At 46.9% G+C, this 19,998-nt stretch overlaps 1 protein-coding gene across 1 annotated transcript in view; it reads left to right on the forward strand.

The window, feature by feature from the left end:
* Nucleotides 1–1,106: 1,106 nt before the first annotated feature.
* LOC141257755 (sulfotransferase 6B1-like) overlaps nt 1,107–19,998 on the forward strand; it is a 117,022-nt gene continuing 98,130 nt past the window's right edge. Inside the window, exon 1 of the mRNA XM_073672685.1 lies at nt 1,107–1,418. Coding sequence (XP_073528786.1) covers nt 1,220–1,418 — 199 coding nt within the window. The 5' untranslated portion in view covers nt 1,107–1,219. The remainder of the gene's footprint in view (nt 1,419–19,998) is intronic.

Here is a 19,998-nt window from a genome sequence, read left to right on the forward strand (position 1 = left end):
AGTTGGTCACCATTACACCCCGGTTCGGTGGAGGCCGACCCAGACATACTGTGTATGTAGCATCCGCATTTATAAATCCCGGCAGCCCAGACGAGAGTTCATACGTGTGAACATGTCAGCAATTGCCCAACGAATTAGCAAAATGCTGCTCATTCATCAGGTGGTTGAATTGTTTATGGCAGAACAAGAATCATTGTTCTTGGCAGCACTTCGCCTGGTGAAAACTGCAGACGTGTGGTTGATAACATCGTTTGGGGACAGATTGATCTATTAGGGATCGTTCTGTGCCCATCGCATCGTTCTTCCTCAGCCGGTGTGAAGAGTCCGGTAAACAACGACATGAATATTGTCGATCGCGCTCGTTTAACGTCCTGAACTTAGCGCATGTACAGTAAATGCAACCGAAATGTTTCTTTGTGATGGTGCAATATGTGAGCATTTGGGGCCCCACTTTAAACGTTTGCCCAGGTCTCCACTTAATCTAAAACTGGCACTGCTTACGGTATGATGGCCCCCACAGCAGCCTGGCTGCGGGCCACAAAAAATTGCTCTGGAGACCGCATGTGAGCCACAGGGTGCGTGTTTGAGACCTTTGATCTAGGAGTTTGTAATAAATCCTCAGCTTGTGAAAACAAAACATAGCTGTATAACCTGCATTATACAATTATTAGGTGTTGTTTGCATTACTAACATTATTAACATTTATAATTATCTTTTTACATGGCAGAGGAGTCTTTGAGCACCCTTAAGCTTTTACCTTTGCCCCCACTTATAGCTATGCCCATGTCTGGATGACATTCACTGTCTTCTAAAGTACTAGAATGCCATCCAGTACTTATACGTATCTCCGTTCTCATGATCGTGGAGGAAGATATTCACTTTCTGAAGGTTTAGTGGCCGTGATGTCTAATAACTAGTAACATAAAGGCATAATTTACATTATCCAGTCATAGCTTGTCTACTGATGCTTTTTATTTCACTGTTTGATATACATTAATGACGTGATTCTTGTTAAACCAGTATATCAGTTATACATTCACTCTAAACATACAATTAAGATTACACACCATTTCAGACCATAAGAGGTTAATAGATGCAGCAACATGATCCACTTCCTTTTGTATGCCTGCCCATTTTAGATCATTCCTTTTGCCTGTAAACTAAAGAATAGGAGTTTAACAACATAAGATTGCTCTTAGCAGCCCTAAGTTACATCACAATGGAAGAAAATTTAGAATTGGCTAAAAATTTACAAAAAGTATTGGACATAGCCAAGAACACTCCAAAGGAGGACCTGATATTTACATACAATGGAGTGATGTATCCGACAATGACATGTGATGTTGATACCTTTAAAACTATTGAAACATTTGAAGCACGGGAAGAGGATTTAATGATGGCAGCGTATCCCAAATGTGGTAAGTTCTAGCAAGAATTCTAGGTGACGGGTCAATCATAAACAAAAATAATAATGTAAAAAAAGTGGACATGTTATTGGGGTCTGGATTAGGATTACTATATTTACAGTTTTGCTACATTTTATTTTATAGTCCATCCAAAAAAAGGAAATTTCCAGTTTTATGTCAATAAAGTTTAATAATTATGTAAATGAAAAATGTAACATCTTTGTAACACATTGTGCTTCAATTCCTTATCATTTTGCAGATCTTTGCTATCAGTTAATTTTTATCTGCATTTATAGCATGTAATCCCAGTACATAGGTATCCCTGCTCCCTAATAAGTGGGTACCATGTAAACAGAGATGTACTCTATATTGATTGTAATTATCATCTGATGGCAAAAAAATTCATTATTATATCAAATTAGCTGTAGAAAATGGGTTTTGTCAATATGTAAGGGAAAATTTAGGTATGATAACCCCAGTTTTTAAATTACCAGTGGTTGTTAATGGCCTGACTGGAAAGATTGACAAAGTTCTATTCACACAGAATGATTGTTAATACGATTGTCGTGTCTAAATCATCTCACAAGACAGACGAACTAATGTTTTGCTCATTAGTTGAGTGATCAGTTGGTTTAGACGGACCAATAATTGGGAAAGGAGCGTTACTAAGAAAGTTACTTCCCTAATTATTGGCTTCTAATTGTACCTTTAGAAAGTAGAAACTAAAATATTCAAAGTTTTCTAAGTTTTATCAGATATATACAACACTGAATGTAACAGTATAAGACACTGACCATATTCAGACCCGCAAATCAGCAGGCCGATCAATAATCGTGTACTTATTATATGGACCAATGTGGAATGGCAGACCATTCGGTAAGACACATGAATAAAGAGAACCACCGAATGATAGGTCCAATCGAACAAAAGTAATTAATTAAATACCTTTATTAGAGTTATGGTTAAAGTGACACTACATGCACAAGGAAAGCCGCATTACAGTGACCATACAATGTTGTTATATTGCAATGTGTGCTGGACTATAGAATACGCTGGTGAATACCAGGGTAGGTAAATACAAAACAGATGATCAGTTATACTATAGATGGAAAAAAGAGGAGCAAAATAGGCTTGGGTCACCAAATAAACAACTCCAGGTAGCATATGAGTGGCCAAATCATGTATACATATTTAACAATATGGAGAGGAAAATTCCTATGTACTCCATATCAATGACCATTCATGTGCCCCATACACATCTATGTAATAATCAAGGTAATCAAAATACTGACTCAGATCATAAAAGAGTTAAGAGTATATACCTGCACACTAGTCCAGCGTATGTAAACGGCACCAAGCGGCGTAACCCCGACACGCGTTTCGGACACACGTCCTTCGTCAGGGGGTAGCGTCCATATGAACCAGCATGTATAAGAATACTGATATGACCAATCAACAAGCACCGGATAGCCTACGTAATCAAGGCCACCCGCAATCATTATCTAAATCGGGGCGGGCGCGTGCAGCTGTGTGTCAGCCGATGTATACAAGCAGCGTTCTACATTCACGCATGCGCCGGCCGGAGGGACCGGAAGTCACGGGCATCGCGTCATGCATCAGACGACGTCGGGAACACACATGACCCGGGTCACCTGATGCATAGAGACATGTGACCGCAGCCCCACGGAGCACAGACAGTGCATGCGTGTAACGCCTACCCGTAGCCATGGGCACCAATCTGTCCTCCATATCGTATCTGCAACGGGAGATCAAGAAGGCAGGACGAAGAAAGGAGCGAGAGGAGAGTGGAAGCACCAAAAAAGGAGAATACACACCAGGGGAGTAAAGGTTAATATGTGAAAATGTATAATGTGGATAAGTGCACTACTAAATAAAGTGAACCATGCATATTCATATAAATATAATATTATATATTGATCTCCCGTGTGTTCCCGACGTCGGCTGATGCATGACGCGATGCCCGCGACTTCCGGTCCCTCCGGCCGGCGCATGCGTGAATGTAGAACGCTGCTTGTATACATCGGCTGACACACAGCTGCACGCGCCCGCCCCGATTTAGATAATGATTGCGGGTGGCCTTGATTACGTAGGCTATCCGGTGCTTGTTGATTGGTCATATCAGTATTCTTATACATGCTGGTTCATATGGACGCTACCCCCTGACGAAGGACGTGTGTCCGAAACGCGCGTCGGGGTTACGCCGCTTGGTGCCGTTTACATACGCTGGACTAGTGTGCAGGTATATACTCTTAACTCTTTTATGATCTGAGTCAGTATTTTGATTACCTTGATTATTACATAGATGTGTATGGGGCACATGAATGGTCATTGATATGGAGTACACAGGAATTTTCCTCTCCATATTGTTAAATATGTATACATGATTTGGCCACTCATATGCTACCTGGAGTTGTTTATTTGGTGACCCAAGCCTATTTTGCTCCTCTTTTTTCCATCTATAGTATAACTGATCATCTGTTTTGTATTTACCTACCCTGGTATTCACCAGCATATTCTATAGTCCAGCACACATTGCAATATAACAACATTGTATGGTCACTGTAATGCGGCTTTCCTTGTGCATGTAGTGCCACTTTAACCATAACTCTAATAAAGGTATTTAATTAATTACTTTTGTTCGATTGGACCTATCATTCGGTGGTTCTCTTTATTCATAAGTTTTATCAGAGCTTATTGTCCAGTTACAGGAAGACATTTCAATGTTCTGAATAGGAATCAATGCTTTTGCATGATTCTTAAAGGGAATCTCTCAGCAGGTTTTTGCTATGCTCTCTGAACACAGCAGGAGATAGTGGCTGAAATACTTATTTCAGTGATGTGTCACTTTTTTGGCTGTGTGCTGTTATTTACTTACAATGAAGGTTTTATCACAATGATATTATCTCTACCTGGACTAAGAGTCACGGACCTGTTAGTCTGACTCCGCCCCCTCCTTTGAAAAGCAGCTCACTATCAATAGACAATGTACAAAGAATGCTGTGGTGTGGGTGGTGTTATATTTCTGAGCTCTGCTACATGCTACATCTAAAAACTGATTGTGTCACAACTGCTGCACCCAGTAAACTAAGTGATACATCAATGGAATCAGGGTCCCTTTTACTACTTTATAATGCTCTCAGATGAAGTAGCAAGAACCTGGTGATAATTCCTTTTAAAACCGCCATACCGAGTGGATTTCAGACTGCCAATCCATTGGTTCTTGATGAGCTAAGCCAGTTCCATAGGTGTCTGACAGCGATTCTCTCACAGATAACACAAGAGCAGTCAGGAGAGTTTTCACTCTTTGTTTCATTGCAGCCATTTGGTAAATTCTAAAAATTACATTTCTCATTAATGTACACTCTGCACCCCATCTTGACTGAAAAAAACAGAAATGTAGAAATTTTTGCAAATTTATTAAAAAAGAAAAGCTGAAATATCACATGGTCATAAGTATTGAGACCCTTTGCTCAGTATTGAGTAGAAGCACCCTTTTGAGCCAGGGGTAGATTAAGAGTAGCCAGGGCCCTGGGGCAGTTTAGAAGGTGTGGCCCCCCCAGGTACCCGATGTATCACATGACATGTCACATGATCCCCTTTGATAGATCATGTGATAGCAAAACCTACAAAAGACAAAAATATATCTCATACCCTACCATCATTATATATAAATGTAAAGCAAAGTTGCATAATAAATATAGGGTACTTAGTGAACTATTTTTGATCAAAAAAAGTATACAAGCCGTCCCACCAGCGGCAAGGTGACCCTAAATTGGGACGGTACCTATACTGTCTATATTAAAAACCTTACTGTATATCAAAGTTGAAGTAATGCATATAAAAGGGTAGACAAATAGGACCGGGTCCCAACTCCAGACCACCCAGGCCCGTGGTAAGCTACATATATACTGATCAGCTCAACAAAGGGGATGCCACACCCTTAAATTGCACAGAATGCAAACAAGACAAAAAACCAAGCAATGTGAACTGAGGTCTAAGATGGTAGACATGCAAGAAATAGGAGCATGTTCACACTAGCAAAAAGGAAGCAAAACCTACAAAAGACAAAAATATATCTCATACCCTACCATCATTATATATAAATGTAATGCAAAGTTGCATAATAAATATAGGGTACTTAGTGAACTATTTTTGATCAAAAAAAGTATACAAGCCGTCCCACCAGCGGCAAGGTGACCCTAAATTGGGACGGTACCTATACTGTCTATATTAAAAACCTTACTGTATATCAAAGTTGAAGTAATGCATATAAAAGGGTAGACAAATAGGACCGGGTCCCAACTCCAGACCACCCAGGCCCGTGGTAAGCTACATATATACTGATCAGCTCAACAAAGGGGATGCCACACCCTTAAATTGCACAGAATGCAAACAAGACAAAAAACCAAGCAATGTGAACTGAGGTCTAAGATGGTAGACATGCAAGAAATAGGAGCATGTTCACACTAGCAAAAAGGAAGCAAAACCTACAAAAGACAAAAATATATCTCATACCCTACCATCATTATATATAAATGTAATGCAAAGTTGCATAATAAATATAGGGTACTTAGTGAACTATTTTTGATCAAAAAAAGTATACAAGCCGTCCCACCAGCGGCAAGGTGACCCTAAATTGGGACGGTACCTATACTGTCTATATTAAAACCTTACTGTATATCAAAGTTGAAGTAATGCATATAAAAGGGTAGACAAATAGGACCGGGTCCCAACTCCAGACCACCTAGGCCCGTGGTAAGCTACATATATACTGATCAGCTCAACAAAGGGGATGCCACACCCTTAAATTGCACAGAATGCAAACAAGACAAAAAACCAAGCAATGTGAACTGAGGTCTAAGATGGTAGACATGCAAGAAATAGGAGCATGTTCACACTAGCAAAAAGGAAGCAAAACCTACAAAAGACAAAAATATATCTCATACCCTACCATCATTATATATAAATCATGTGATAGGTCATGTGAGCAACAAACAGATGTTCTGATCACATCTATAGACAGAGAATGACGAAAGAATGTTTCCATTATGTACAGCACTATACATAACATAGCGCTATATATAATAGAGCAGGGGTGGGAGATTAATTTTCCCGAGGGGCCACATGAGAGACCGTGACTGTTGTGGAGGCCGAATCAATAGGCTGAAATTAATTCTGCTTAATATTAATATTAACAAAATAATTTAAAAAAAATTATATTAATTGTATGACTTAATATTGATCAGAATTAAGTATGCTGACATCCCTCTATATACAGTATGAGCCGGCACATAGCTCCCTAGATACAGTATGAGCCCCAGCGTAGCCCTGTACATATAGTATGTGCCCACACACAGCCCCCTACATACAGTATGAGCCCCCGCATAGCCTTGTACATACAGTATGAGTCCACACACTGCCGCCTACATACAGTATGAGCCCCTACATAGCTACTTAGATACAATATGAGCCCGAACATAGCTTCCTATATACAGTATGAGCCCACACATAGCTCCCTATATACAGTATGAGCCCGCACATAGCTCCATTTATACAGTTTGAGCCCTCATATAGCCTATGTACAATAAGAGCCTGCACATAGCTCCCTATATACAATATGAACCTGCACATACCTCCCTATTTACAGTATGAACCATCACATAGCTCTTATATACAGTATGAGCCCGCGCATAGCCCCCTATATACAGTATGAGCCCACACATAGCTCCCTATATACAGTATGAGCCTGCACATAGCTCCCATCTCTGATCGACTGTCAGTTCCACAGCAAGCTCAGAGAACGGTCGAATCCCACTCTGGAGGCGGGAAAATGCAGCTGCCTGTGAGACACCTCTGACCACCACATGAGGTGGCCCGAAGGCACCCCCTGACGGCTGTACCCAGGTCACATGCCCCTCCTCTTCTCCTAGGTACGGCCCTGTACAGTCTATATGAGAATACATGACTATCTATACTATAATCGGAGATGTGTCCGTCTGTTCGAAGCCTCTATAGACTGTGCACGCAATGTGCCTGGGCAGTCTGGCCAGAGACAGAAGAACACGTCAGACTTTACATGTGAGAGGGAGAAGGACGAGGATAAAGGATTGTGATGCCGGAGATCACGAGGTGCATAAGAACTGACCGCATACTGCCATCTTCGGTGCCATTAGGACACATACCTTGATCTCTGGCGAGGTTAAAGAAGGGTGACGTCGTAGTTCATGCATACGCAGCTGCAAACTCCGGTACGACACTCCTTTAGCCAATTCGAGGACACGCTGCAAGGGAGAGGGGAAAAGGCGAGTAGGAGTGTTGTTTTTTTTGTATGGATGGAAGAACAGCAGAGCAGGCAGGATGGGGAAGCATATACCAGGATGGGGGAGTATATACCAGCAGGGCTGTGGAGTCGGAGTCTGAGAGTAGGTGCCCATTTTAGTGGAGTCGGAGTCGGTATAAAATGGACCGACTCCTAAAATACATAATAAATTGGGTACAGTAGTTCAATGCAGTTTGTGGGGAAAATTTTTTCATAAGAATTTGGGAAAGTTATGAAATGTCCTATAAAGGTCAGTCCTATTCCTGATCTAAGGGTCTAGAGTTTTAGCTGAGATTAATCTGTGCTACAGTAAATTTATCACTTAAACATGAGCTATGTATGAGGGAGTCGGAGTCGTGGAGTCGGAGTCATGGAAATTGAGGAGTCGGAATCGGCAGTTTGGCTTACCGACTCCACAGCCCTGTATACCAGGATGTGAGAGCATATACCAAGATGGGGGAACGGAATGGGGGAGCATATACCAGGATGGGGGAGAATATCCCAGGATGGGGGGGACTGGGAGCATGTACCAGAATGGGGAACTAGGATGATGGAGCATATACCAGGATGGGGAGAGAGCATACACCAGGATGGGGGAGCATTCGGTTTTAGTCATGGGGTCTGGCCCGGCGCCGGTCAGTCATTACTTTGAGTATACAGAGCAACCGCTGTAATCCTGGCCCTGACTGACAGCCGGCCTCAATGTAGAGCCAGTGTCAGTCAGTGCTGGGGGCTCGGTTACAGTGGACGCTCTGTATACTCAGCGGTGACCGAACCGGCACTGCCCCCATGACTGAAACTGAATGCTGGCGAGGAGAATAAAGTTAATTTCCTCCTCTCTGCACTCAGCTGCTGGGAAGTATAATAACGCTTTTAACCTGCAGGTTAATAGCGTTATTTCTGATGAAAGGATCCCTTTAATTTTGTAGCACAATACTTCAATGAAATGGTGCTGGAGTCAGTGCATGCGCATAACATGCTATCTTTTATTAAAGACACTGTATATGAGAATTCGCAGACACAGTGTCTTAAAAAAAAATGGCCCAAGAAATGTACCACTAAAAATGCTCGTGACCCGGGTGTAGAACGGGTTCAATAGCTAGTATGATATACTGTGATACAGACTTTAGATGTCATATACTATACACATTGTTATATCCCATCTGATGTCTGTACCACAGTATACCATACACTAATCTGTATACTGGATGTGACATTTTGTACAGGGATATACACTGTACTGATCATACCTGGACCTACACACAGGACCCCACATATTATATATGGAGCAGTATAGTATGTGATGTCCTGTAGGTTCAGGGTTGATCAGTCAGTGTAGGATCCTGTATGCAATGTCTGTGGTTGCTCTGCTGGGTCTCAGTGTGATTTATTGCAAGACTCTGAATTTTCCTGCAGATCTGGTGATGCTGGAGCCGATGACCCAGAGTGACCTGATCTGCAGCAAAGGTCAATGTCCTGCAATAGCTTATACAGAGCCCCATCGATGCGGCCGCTGAACTGACCCTATGGAATCTTATGCCATCTCATCAAGAGGGGAGCAGCATCCTGCAGCCCCCTCCTCACTCCAGACATCCTCCCCAGACCTCGTATTTACTGCCATCCACTGAGGTCTGCTGGACCAGCTCCTCTCCGGCAGGATGGTGTAGCTCCAGGCGCTGCTGTGTGATGTCAGTCCTGGAGACGCAGCACACAGCGTGCAGGGGGCGTGTCTGCCTCCCTGTGATGTGGCCGCCCGGCCAGCTTCAGGTACAGTGTGGTCCCCCTGCCAAACCTGCCCCTGCCTCCCCACAAAACATTATAATGAGGGCAATCTGGCCATGGGCCCCCCGGAGCCTCGGGCCCCGGGCGGTAGCCCAGATTGCCCTCATTATAATCTGCCTGTTTTGAGCTAGTACAGCCATGAGCCTTCTTGAGAATAATGCAACACATTTTTCACACCTGGATTTGGGGATCCTCTGCCATTCTTCAATGCAGATCCTCTCCAGTTCTGTCAGGCTGGATGGTGAACGTTGGTGGACACCCATTTTCTGGTCTCTCCAGAGATGATCAATTGGGTTTAGGTCAGGGCTCTGGTTGGGCCAGTCAAGAATGGTCACAGTTGTTCTGAAGCCACTCCTTTGTTATTTTAGCTGTGTGCTTAGGGTCATTGTCTTGTTAGAAGGTGAACCTTCGGCCAAGTCTGAGGTCCAGAGCACTCTGGAAGAGGTTTTCATCCAGGATATCTCTGTACTTTGCCGCATTCATATTTCCTTCAATTGCAACCAGTCGTCCTGTCCCTGCAACTGAAAAACACCCCAATAGCATGATGCTGCCACCACCATGTTTCACTATTGGGATTGTATTGGGCAGGTGATGAGCAGTGCCTGGTTTTCTCCACACATACCGCTTAGAATTATCACCAAAAAGTTCTATCTTCGTCTCATCAGAACAGAGAATCTTATTTCTCATAGTCTGGGGGTCCTTCATGTGTTTTTGAGCAAACTCTATGTGGACTTTCATATGTCTTGCACTCAGGAGAGGCTTCCGTGGGGCCACTCTGCCATAAAGGCCCGACTGGAGGAGGGCTGCAGTGATAGTTGACTTTGTGGAACTTTCTCCCATCTCCCTGCTGCATCTCTGGAGCTCAGCCACAGTGATCTTGGGGTTCTTCTTTACCTTTCTCCCATGATTGCTCAGTTTGGCTGGACGGCCTGGTCTAGGAAAACTTCCGGTGGTCCCAAACTTCTTCCATTTAAGGATAATGGAGGCCACTGTGCTCTTAGGAACCTTGAGTAATACATAAATTCTTTCGTAACCTTGGCCAGATCTGTGCCTTGCTACAATTCTGTCTCTGAGCTCCTTAGGCAGTTCCTTTGAGCTCATGATTCTCATTTGGTCTGACATGCACTGTGAGCTGTGAGGTCTTTTATAGACAGGTGTGTGCTTTTCCAAATCAAGTCCTATCAGTTTAAAGAAGTTGTCAGGTACTTTTTTTAAGTTGCCCAATGTATTCAGCATGTGGGCATAAGTATATTTGTAAATACTTTGTGTTGCTGATAATGCCTGTGAGCGGAGCTATTCGTGGCCGCTCACAGGCATCACGTGACCCCGCGCTGATGTCAAGACAAGTGAAGCATGACTCAGTGCTGGGGTCCCCGCGGTGGCTGCTGGGTTGTGGGTGGGGTTATTCCCCGCATCACACCCAGCATCCACCGCGCGCTTTCCCAATGAATGGGGAGAAGGAGAACACGTGGTGGATGCTGGGTGTGACGCAGGGGAATAACCCCGCCCACAACCCAGCAGCCACCGGTGGAACGCGGAAGAGGGACCCTCGGCTGCAGCCTGGACTTGTCGTGACATCAGCGGATGTCAGAGCCGGCTGCAGCCGGGGGTCACATGATGCCTGTGAGCGGCCAGTGATAGCGCTGCTCATAGACATTATCTGCAAAACAAGGTATTTACAGAGACACTTATGCCCACACGCTGAATACATTGGGCAACTTAAAAAAAGTACCAGACAACCCCTTTAATTAAACACAGCTGGACTCGAATGAAGGAGTAGAACCATCTCAAGGAGGATCACAAGGAAATGGACAGCATGTGAGTGTCTGAGCAAAGAGTCTGAATACTTATGACTAGTGATGAGCGAGCACTAAAATGCTCGGGTACTCGTTGCTCGGGTCGAGCAAATCGGAATACTCGGGTGCTCAACCCAAGCAATGAGCCCAATGTAAGTCTATGGGAAACGCAAGCATTTTTCCAGAGGCTCCCCCCGGCGGTCTGCTTAGGGCCTAAAAATTGCCCAAATCGATGGGAACAGTGCTCAAATGACATGGGAACAGCATGGGGAAGCCCCCTGGAAGCATCTCTGACTCCCAGATCACTGCTGTCAGCAACGTGGTCAGATTATTACACCACTTTTACGGACTCACAATAAAACATACAAAAACGAAACCAAAATGGATTTTCCTGGGAAATATGTTAAGGAACATCCTTTCCAGGGTAATGACTTGTATATAAGGCAAAATAAATAGCCAAAAACAAAAATACTCCTCTACAACTTGGGCTACGTTCACACGTAGCGTTTTTGATGCGTTTTTGCACTTTTGAATTGCTTTCAACCAAGACAAATGCATTCACCAGGAAATGTCATTTTAACATTTTACAACCTTATCTGGCCATGTGGTGTATGACACATCATCAGACACATGCATACAGTGTTGAAAAGACATGGGAACAGCATGGGGAAGACCTCTGGAAGCATCTCTGACTCCCAGGTCACTGCCTAAAAGTGTGCCCATCATAAGTGATCCTTGGCGCATGCGAAGATGCCTCCCGCCATGCACCTGTCATTGAAGACTTGCAACAATCACCGTCCACGTCCTTGTCCCACTGCAGTGTTCAGTTGTCCCTATCCCATTCCTTGGAATGCAAGCGCAAGTATGCAGGCAGCCACCCACAGGCTGCAATACTATACTGCCAAATTTTTGACTGCTGCTTGCACTTGAAATGTGGCCTTTTAGGCTCGTGGAGGTGGAACCTTTTCACAACCTCATGCCGGCGGCGGCCGAGTATCCATACTCGGTCCCCAGCCGCCACTATATTTCCCGGTATCGCCTCCGCCTTCCACAAGCACGGGTCCCACAATATTACCCGTGCCCTCCCCAGTGCACTTACTGGGAAGGACCGCCTAACCACAAACACGTGGACAGGTGAATGTGGCCAGGGATGGTACGGAGCCAGTCCACAACTTTTTTTGCTAAGAGTTGTATTTAGCTCGGTGAAAGGACTGTCATAGAGGGAAACCGTATCTACCCTGCGTGTCATTTCCCCCAGGAAGTCCTGTAATTGAGCTTGTTGCAGAAGCAATGGCAGCCCATCCAACATCAACTCGCACTTGTCGGTGGTGCTTTGACACACACACACATCTTTCTTTGTGCATTTAATTTCTTGAATACAGAGTTGGACAATGGCCTGATCTGTAATGCGTTTTGAGAAATAACATGCATAAGCATGGCCGATCCACATTAAAATAGCAGCCATCGAGTGCCCGGGAACCTTCCCCCACACTTTTCTTAGCCAGGGCTGCTTTCCGGCAGGGTTGGACGGGCTCACCAGAGAACCGGAGACTCCTCTGGCGGGCCCTGGCTTCTCCTTCAGGAGAGTTCATAGTGCCGAGGTGAGGCCATGATGATGATAGAGGCCACCATCTGCTTAGTTTTCTGTTACTTGGAATGCAAGTGCAAGTATGCTGCCAGCCACCCACCCACCCACAGGCTGCAACACTAAACTGCCAGATTTCTGGGCAGCTCTTTGCACTTGAAATATGGCCTTTTAAGCTCGTGGAGGCGGAAGCTTTTCACAACCTCATGCCAGCTGCGGCCGGGTGTCCATACTCGGTCCCCAGCCGCCACTATATTTCCCGATAACGCCTCCGCCTTCCACAAGCACGGGTCCCACAACATTACCAGTGCTCTCCCTAGTGCACTTACTGGGAAGGACCGCCTAACCACAAACACGTGGACAGCTGAATGTGGCCAGGGACAGTACGGAGACAGTCCACAACTATTTTTGCTAAGAGTTGTATTTAGCTCGGTGAAAGGACTGGCATAGAGGGAAACCGTATGTTTCCTGCGTGTCATTTCTCCCAGGAAGTCCTCTAAAGCTGCTTGCACTTGAAATGTGGCCTGAACATTACTGCTGGTACTTTTCTGTGGGAATTTGCTTGCCTCCTACCAGCCTGGAATATTTCCAGCAAACTATGGTACGACGCCATGGTATTAGCACTGCCCCCAGTACCAGTAGCGAAGCCATCCCTAATTTCCTTCTCAGCAATTTTATTTGGTAGACTGAGTGGCTGCCCAAATACATTTTCTCACAAAGGAGCTGAAGATGGAGTGGCGGTAGGTGCAAGTTTCTCCAGCCTGTTAGATATTAGAGGGTGAACGGCAGCACATTGGATCAGTGGTTAGCACTGAAGCCTTGCAGCGCTGGTATCCTGGGTTCAAATCCCAGCAAGGACAACATCTGCAAGGACTTTGTATGTTCTCCCCTTGTTTGCGTGTGTTTCCGCCTCAGTAAAAAAGTAGCCATAGAGTGTCTGGGAACCTTCCCACACACTTTTCTTAGCCAGGACTGCTTATCAGCAGGGTTGGACGGTCCCACCACCTCTGGTGTGCCTTGGCTTCTACCTCAGGAGAGTTCATGATAGCGCTAACTTTGCTGCTGCTATGGGGCTCTTGAGCGGGTGAGAAAGGTTAGCCCTCAGAATCAAATACTCTGGTGGGCACAATGTTTTTCAATCTGAAACAGCTTCTCAGTGGGAGTTGTATTTCACCACAGCCATATTCTTTAGCTCAGTGAAATGGCTGGCATAGAGGGAAACCGTAACTACCCCGGCTGTCATTTCTCCATCACCAGGTTCCGCCCATTGTCACACATGACCATGCCTGGCTGTATGTTCAACGGTGAGAGCCACAGATCAGGCTTCTGTGTTACAGCTTTCAACAACTCTGCAGCGCTGGGCGGTTTGTCAATTAAGCATTTTATCTTCAGCACAGCCTGTTGCTGCTTGGCCAAGGCAGTGCTGCAGTGCTGTCAGCTTGTGACTGATGTGATCATTTCGCAGATGGAGGAGGAGGTGCATAAGCTGAACAATGTGATTACATTGAGGTTAAATTGGTGACGCTGTGTTTTATACTGAAGAAAGATCCTATTGTTTTGTTTTTTTTTATTTTATTTTTTAAGACAAATGCATTCACCGGGAAATGTCATTTTAACATTTTACAACCTTATCTGGCAATGTGGTGTGTGACACATCATCAGACACATCCTTTATTATTTATGATGGAGGGACTCTGAAAGTCATAAAGCCTATTTTTACAGGGACATCAGACGGCCCTTACTATTCTTAAAAGGCCAGCAGTCAGCCGTAGCTATTGTTAGAGAGCCATCAGCCGGCTATGCTTTGTTGTTCCCATTATTAACAAGTGGGTCTCCTATACTGTTATTGCGTATCCAGTGACTGCAAGGGCTGCCAAAAATTTGGACGCAACCCAATACCCCTTTGAAGAGACATAGAGGAGGGTCTCAGTAAAAAAAAATGTTCCCATTATAAAGGAGCGGGTCTCCTACAGTGGTAATGCCCATGCTGTGACTGCAAAGGCTGCCAAAATTTGGGAAAAAACCCACTAAGAATTTAAAGACACATAGAGCAGGGCCACAGTAACAAGGTATGACATGTTCCCATTAGAAAGGAGAGGGTCTGCTATACAGTTATAGGGTATGAAGTTGACGCGCCCCTGGGCCTGTGTCGTGCTGCGGTGCGCACGCGGGAGCTTACCCGGAGCCGGATCCGTGGAGGGTTGTAATCTCGTGGCGGTGACCCGGTCCGTGCCCAGGGAGTCAAACTAGACGGCAGTCTATTAGTAGTAAATAGTTGATGACTACGCCACCCGTTGAGTGCAGCCAGGAAGCTGCTGCTGCAGGGCAGACCGCTGAGGCCGGTGGTAGGATTGTGCAGCGTGATAGTATAACCCCCAACGGGAGGGGTATGGCCTCAGGGCAGCCGACGTGGATGATGGGGGTAGCAGGAACCACTCAGAGACGGTACGGTGTAGTTCAGGGTCTTTACTGGTAACAACAACAGACCCTCCCGGAGTACTTGCTAGCAAACGGGGCCTGGTCAATCTTTGAGCAGATGGGATCTCCCCTGGCCAGGCGTAGTTGTAGGCCTCCCAAACTGACTGTACTCTTCTGGCTACCTTGCTAGAAGCTGATGTAAGTAGCCCACGTCCCTGAGTGTACCGTGTGGTGCTCACCCGTATGGCCGGTGACTCGGGGCCTTCTAATGGCTTCCGCTCCACGATGGCGGTGCTGGTCCCACGCGTGTGACCGTGCCTTCGGGCTTCTGGGCCAGAGGACCTGAAATCCCCTGCCCGACGGATTCTGCTGCTGGGTAGGAGTTAGTCCCCACAGCCTCGGACTCCGGGTCCGGTAAAGAATCTTCTTAGTCAGGGCGAGCTCTGTAGCTGCCAGCCCCTGACTCCTTGTAACTCTGCTGTTTCCTATGCTGCTTCTCTTCTCCACTCTCCTTGTCTGACTCTCCCTGCCTCAGCCCCGGGTTTATACAGGGGAAGTTCTTCCCCTCCCAAGACTGGGCAGGAGGTGTGGCATGCACAGGATCCCTGACCAAAGGACCTCCCACCTGCTCTCAGACATAATATCTCTATCACTGTGGCAACCAGACCCCTGGGGTGTCACATTCCCCCCTAGTGAAATTTAGTACTCCGGGACTAAACACATTTAGAAAAACATAACAAAGTATAACAATAACAATACTATAAGAAAAACACATAAGATGGTTACGGCGTGTCCGCAACCGGATGCAGTCTTTGAAGAAAAGCAAAGGTGTCCATTTCACCAACACAGGGAGACGTAACCAGGTAGGGGTCTGTCCTACCCCGAGTCCTTAACAGTCTCTAGTCCATCCTGGGTTACGCTCCAACTATATACAAGGATTCCCGGTAAATCCACCAAGGTTTCCTAAAAGTAACTAGAAACACAAAATTATACACAAGCAACAAGACACAGAAAAACATAAATAAAACAATTTATACACTTTAAATTCTCCAGCGTGCGGGTAACTGGCCTCTAGTGGCCCGAGTGGACCTACGGAGCTGACTGTCTGGCCCTGAACTACAGGGTGTAGGAGCTGTCAAGGGTAAACTGGGCAGCTGTCTACCGGCTCTTTGTCTCACTAGGGGTACGGCAGGCTCACTATAAGCAGAGGGTTGATTCTCCTGTTCTGCTTGTGTGGAGTCTTCTGCCTCCTGGACCGGCTGTTCTTCCAGCTCTACCCGTTGCTCCGTAGGTTCTTGGGATGATGGTTGGAGGAAGGTGAGTACGGGTACCACAACTGCACCATTGACTTGAGTCCAAGACTGAGGAAAGTCCCCGAGCACGGTACTAACCATATCTTCCCTTTCTTCCACGGGTCGATGGTCTTCTTGTTCCTCTTCAGGGTTCCTCAGTTGTTCGGGACACTTCTTCAGGTGGTCCCGGGATACAATGGCTGTGGTTTCCCCTCCGTCTTTACTGATGGTACAGACCTTCGGGTTCTCGTGGCTTGAGGGCAGTACAGTGTACGGGTCCTTCTCCCACTGGTCGTCCAACTTGTGGAGCCGTCTCTTCCTCTTCAAGACCTGCTCTCCGGGTACCAGGGGAACAGCGGGAGCATACTGGTTGTAAGTTTTCTCTTGTCTTTCCCTAGCCTGACAGAGACTTCGCTCCACGCTCTCCTGTACTCTCCGGTACTGCTGCTGCCTCTCTGTGTCCCAGTCTGTTTCTGGTGAAGTGTCCTCGGGGGTCAGGACTCCCATTTCCAGGTCAACAGGTAACTTACCAGGTCTTGCCCTCATTAGGTAAGCCGGGGTACAGTTGGTGGAACCTACCGGGATGTGGTTGTATAGGTCCACCAGATCGGGCAACTTTTCAGGCCACAGACTGCGTTCTTCCAGGGGCAACGTTTTTAGAAGATCCATTACCACCTGGTTCATTTTTTCACAAAGTCCATTAGTCTGCGGATGGTAGGGTGTCGTCCTTATCTTCCGGCAGCCATACAGATTGCAGAATTCCTGAAAGACCTCCGCTTCAAAGGCAGGTCCCTGGTCCGTCAGCACTTGGTCCGGGTACCCGTGTGGACGGCAGAAGTGCTGCTGGAAGGCTCTAGCTGCTGTTTGAGCCGTTAAGTCCTTGACGGGGACGACAACCAAGAACCGGGAGTAATGATCCACGATGGTTAACGCGTAGACGTAGCCACTTCTGCTTGGGGTCAGTTTTACATGATCCAAGGCTACCAGTTCCAACGGTTGCCGGGTGACGATGGACTGCAGGGGAGTCTTCTGGCTGGCTCGGTCCTTCCTTCTCAGGTTGCACGGGCCACAATCTCTGCACCACTTCTCGATGGTTCCCCTCATGCCTACCCAGTGGAACCGCTCGCGCAGCAGGAACTCCAGCTTTTTCCACCCAAAGTGTCCAGCTCCGTCGTGGTATGCCTCCATCACCATGGCTGCGTCTCTTCGTGGCACCACTACTTGCCAGAGTAATTCATGCGTCCGGGAGTTAACCATTCTGCGGCACAACTTCCCTTTGTAAAGGAACAGTCGACTCTTCTCTGCCCATAGTTGTTTGGCTTCCTCCGGAGCGTCTGGTTCAAGGCGAGCCTCCGGCCGAGTCAGCATCTCCTTCACCAGTCGGACGGCAGGGTCGCTGTCTTGCGTTTCCGCCCAGTTGTAGTGGGGTAAGGGGTTCAACGTAGCAGCCTGCTTACTCCTTACCCGGTGGGAATACTGAATAGTCCCATGACGGTGGAACGCAGGGAGTTCAACTTCTTCCAGTCCCTCCGGATCTTCTCCTCCGTCCGGCAGGTTGGGCATCCTGGACAGGGCGTCCGCGTTGGTATTGGAGCGTCCTGCCCGGTATTTAATTGTGAACTCGTAGTTGGACAGACGGGCCATCCACCTCTGCTCCAGGGCACCGAGTCTTGCCGTGTCCAGGTGTGTCAGCGGGTTGTTATCCGTGTACACGGTGAACCGGGAAGAAGCGAGGTAATGCTTAAAGCGCTCAGTGATTGCCCATACTACGGCCAGGAACTCTAACTTAAATGAGCTGTAATTCTCGGGGTTCCTTTCGGTGGGTCGCAGTTTTCGGCTGGCGTAGGCGATTACTCGTTCCTTCCCCTGCTGGATCTGGGACAGTACGGCTCCTAGCCCGATGTTACTGGCGTCGGTGTAGAGGATAAAGGGCTGGCTATAATCCGGGTACGCCAGGATTTCGTCCCCCGTGAGGGCCATCTTCAGCTGGCGGAAGGACTCTTCTTCCAGCTCTTCCCATTTGAAGGGCGGCTTCTGGTTCTTGGCCTTCCGGGACTGGCCTATCAGGAGGTCCTGCATAGGTGCTGCCTTTTTGGTGAAACCGGGAATAAACCTTCGGTAGTAGCCTACCAACCCGAGGAACTGCCGCACTTCTTTTACGCTGGAGGGGCTTGGCCATCCCTTAATTGCGGTGATCTTATCGGGGTCGGGAGCCACTCCGTCAGCGCTCACCACGTGTCCCAGGTACTGCACCTTTGGTTTCAGGAGGTGACACTTGGAGGGTTTCACCTTTAGGCCGTAACTCGCCAGAGCCTCGAACACTTCCGCCAGGTGCTTCAGGTGGTCCTCATACGTCTTGGAATATACGATGACATCGTCCAGGTACAACAGGACCGTCTCGAAGTTTCTGTGGCCCAGACAACACTCCATTAGGCGTTGGAAGGTTCCTGGTGCGTTGCAGAGTCCGAACGGCATGCAGGTGAACTCGCTAAGTCCCATCGGGGTGGTGAATGCGGTCTTCTCCCGGTCCGCCTCTGCTACAGGAACCTGCCAGTACCCGCTAGTGAGATCCAAGGTAGAGAAGAAGTTAGCAGATCTTAAAGCAGCCAATGACTCCTCTATCCTTGGTAAGGGGTACGCATCCTTGTGTGTGATACGGTTGATTTTCCGGTAATCTACACACATCCTCATGGTGTTGTCTTTCTTTTTGACTAAAACTAATGGGGCTGCCCAGGGGCTACAACTATCCCGGATTACCCCAGCCTCCTTCATATCTCTAAGCATCCCCTTGGCGTGTTGGTAATGTGCAGGGGGTACGGGTCGATACCTCTCTTTTATGGGAGGATGATCTCCCGTGGGGATGCGATGTTCTACCCCCTTGACTCGCCCGAAGTCTAACGGGTGTTTACTAAACACTCTCTCATACTCTTGAACCACCCGATAGACTCCTTGTTTCTGATGTGAGGGAGTGGAGTCAGTACCCAAATGTAGTTGCTGACACCAGTCCTCCATGTCTTTCTTAGAGCCGTTACCTTCCTCCGGGTGAGATGGAGGCAAGGGTTCCACAGATTGTATAGAACTTTGATTAGTGGTATATAATTTGGCTAGCGTGGCATACCGGGGCAGGTACACTTCCCTCTCCCCGATATTTATTATGCGAATGGGCACCCTCCCATGGCGTACATTGACCACCCCCCGTGCTGTCAAAATGGTGGGCCTACTGTCCGAGTAAACTGGTTCTACCATTGCCTGGTAATCTCTACCTCTCAGACCAATAGCTGCCCGGCACCAAATCATCATTTCACTTTTTGGGGGCATGGCAATAGGAAAAGGGTCACACATTCTTACGCTACCAATCTCACCGCCGGAGAGTTCCACT

The sequence above is a fragment of the Phyllobates terribilis genome, unplaced genomic scaffold (genome assembly GCF_046119375.1).
Source record: "Phyllobates terribilis strain yellow unplaced genomic scaffold, ASM4611937v1 Scaffold_3__8_contigs__length_932513732, whole genome shotgun sequence".
NCBI classification, from domain to species: domain Eukaryota; kingdom Metazoa; phylum Chordata; class Amphibia; order Anura; family Dendrobatidae; genus Phyllobates; species Phyllobates terribilis.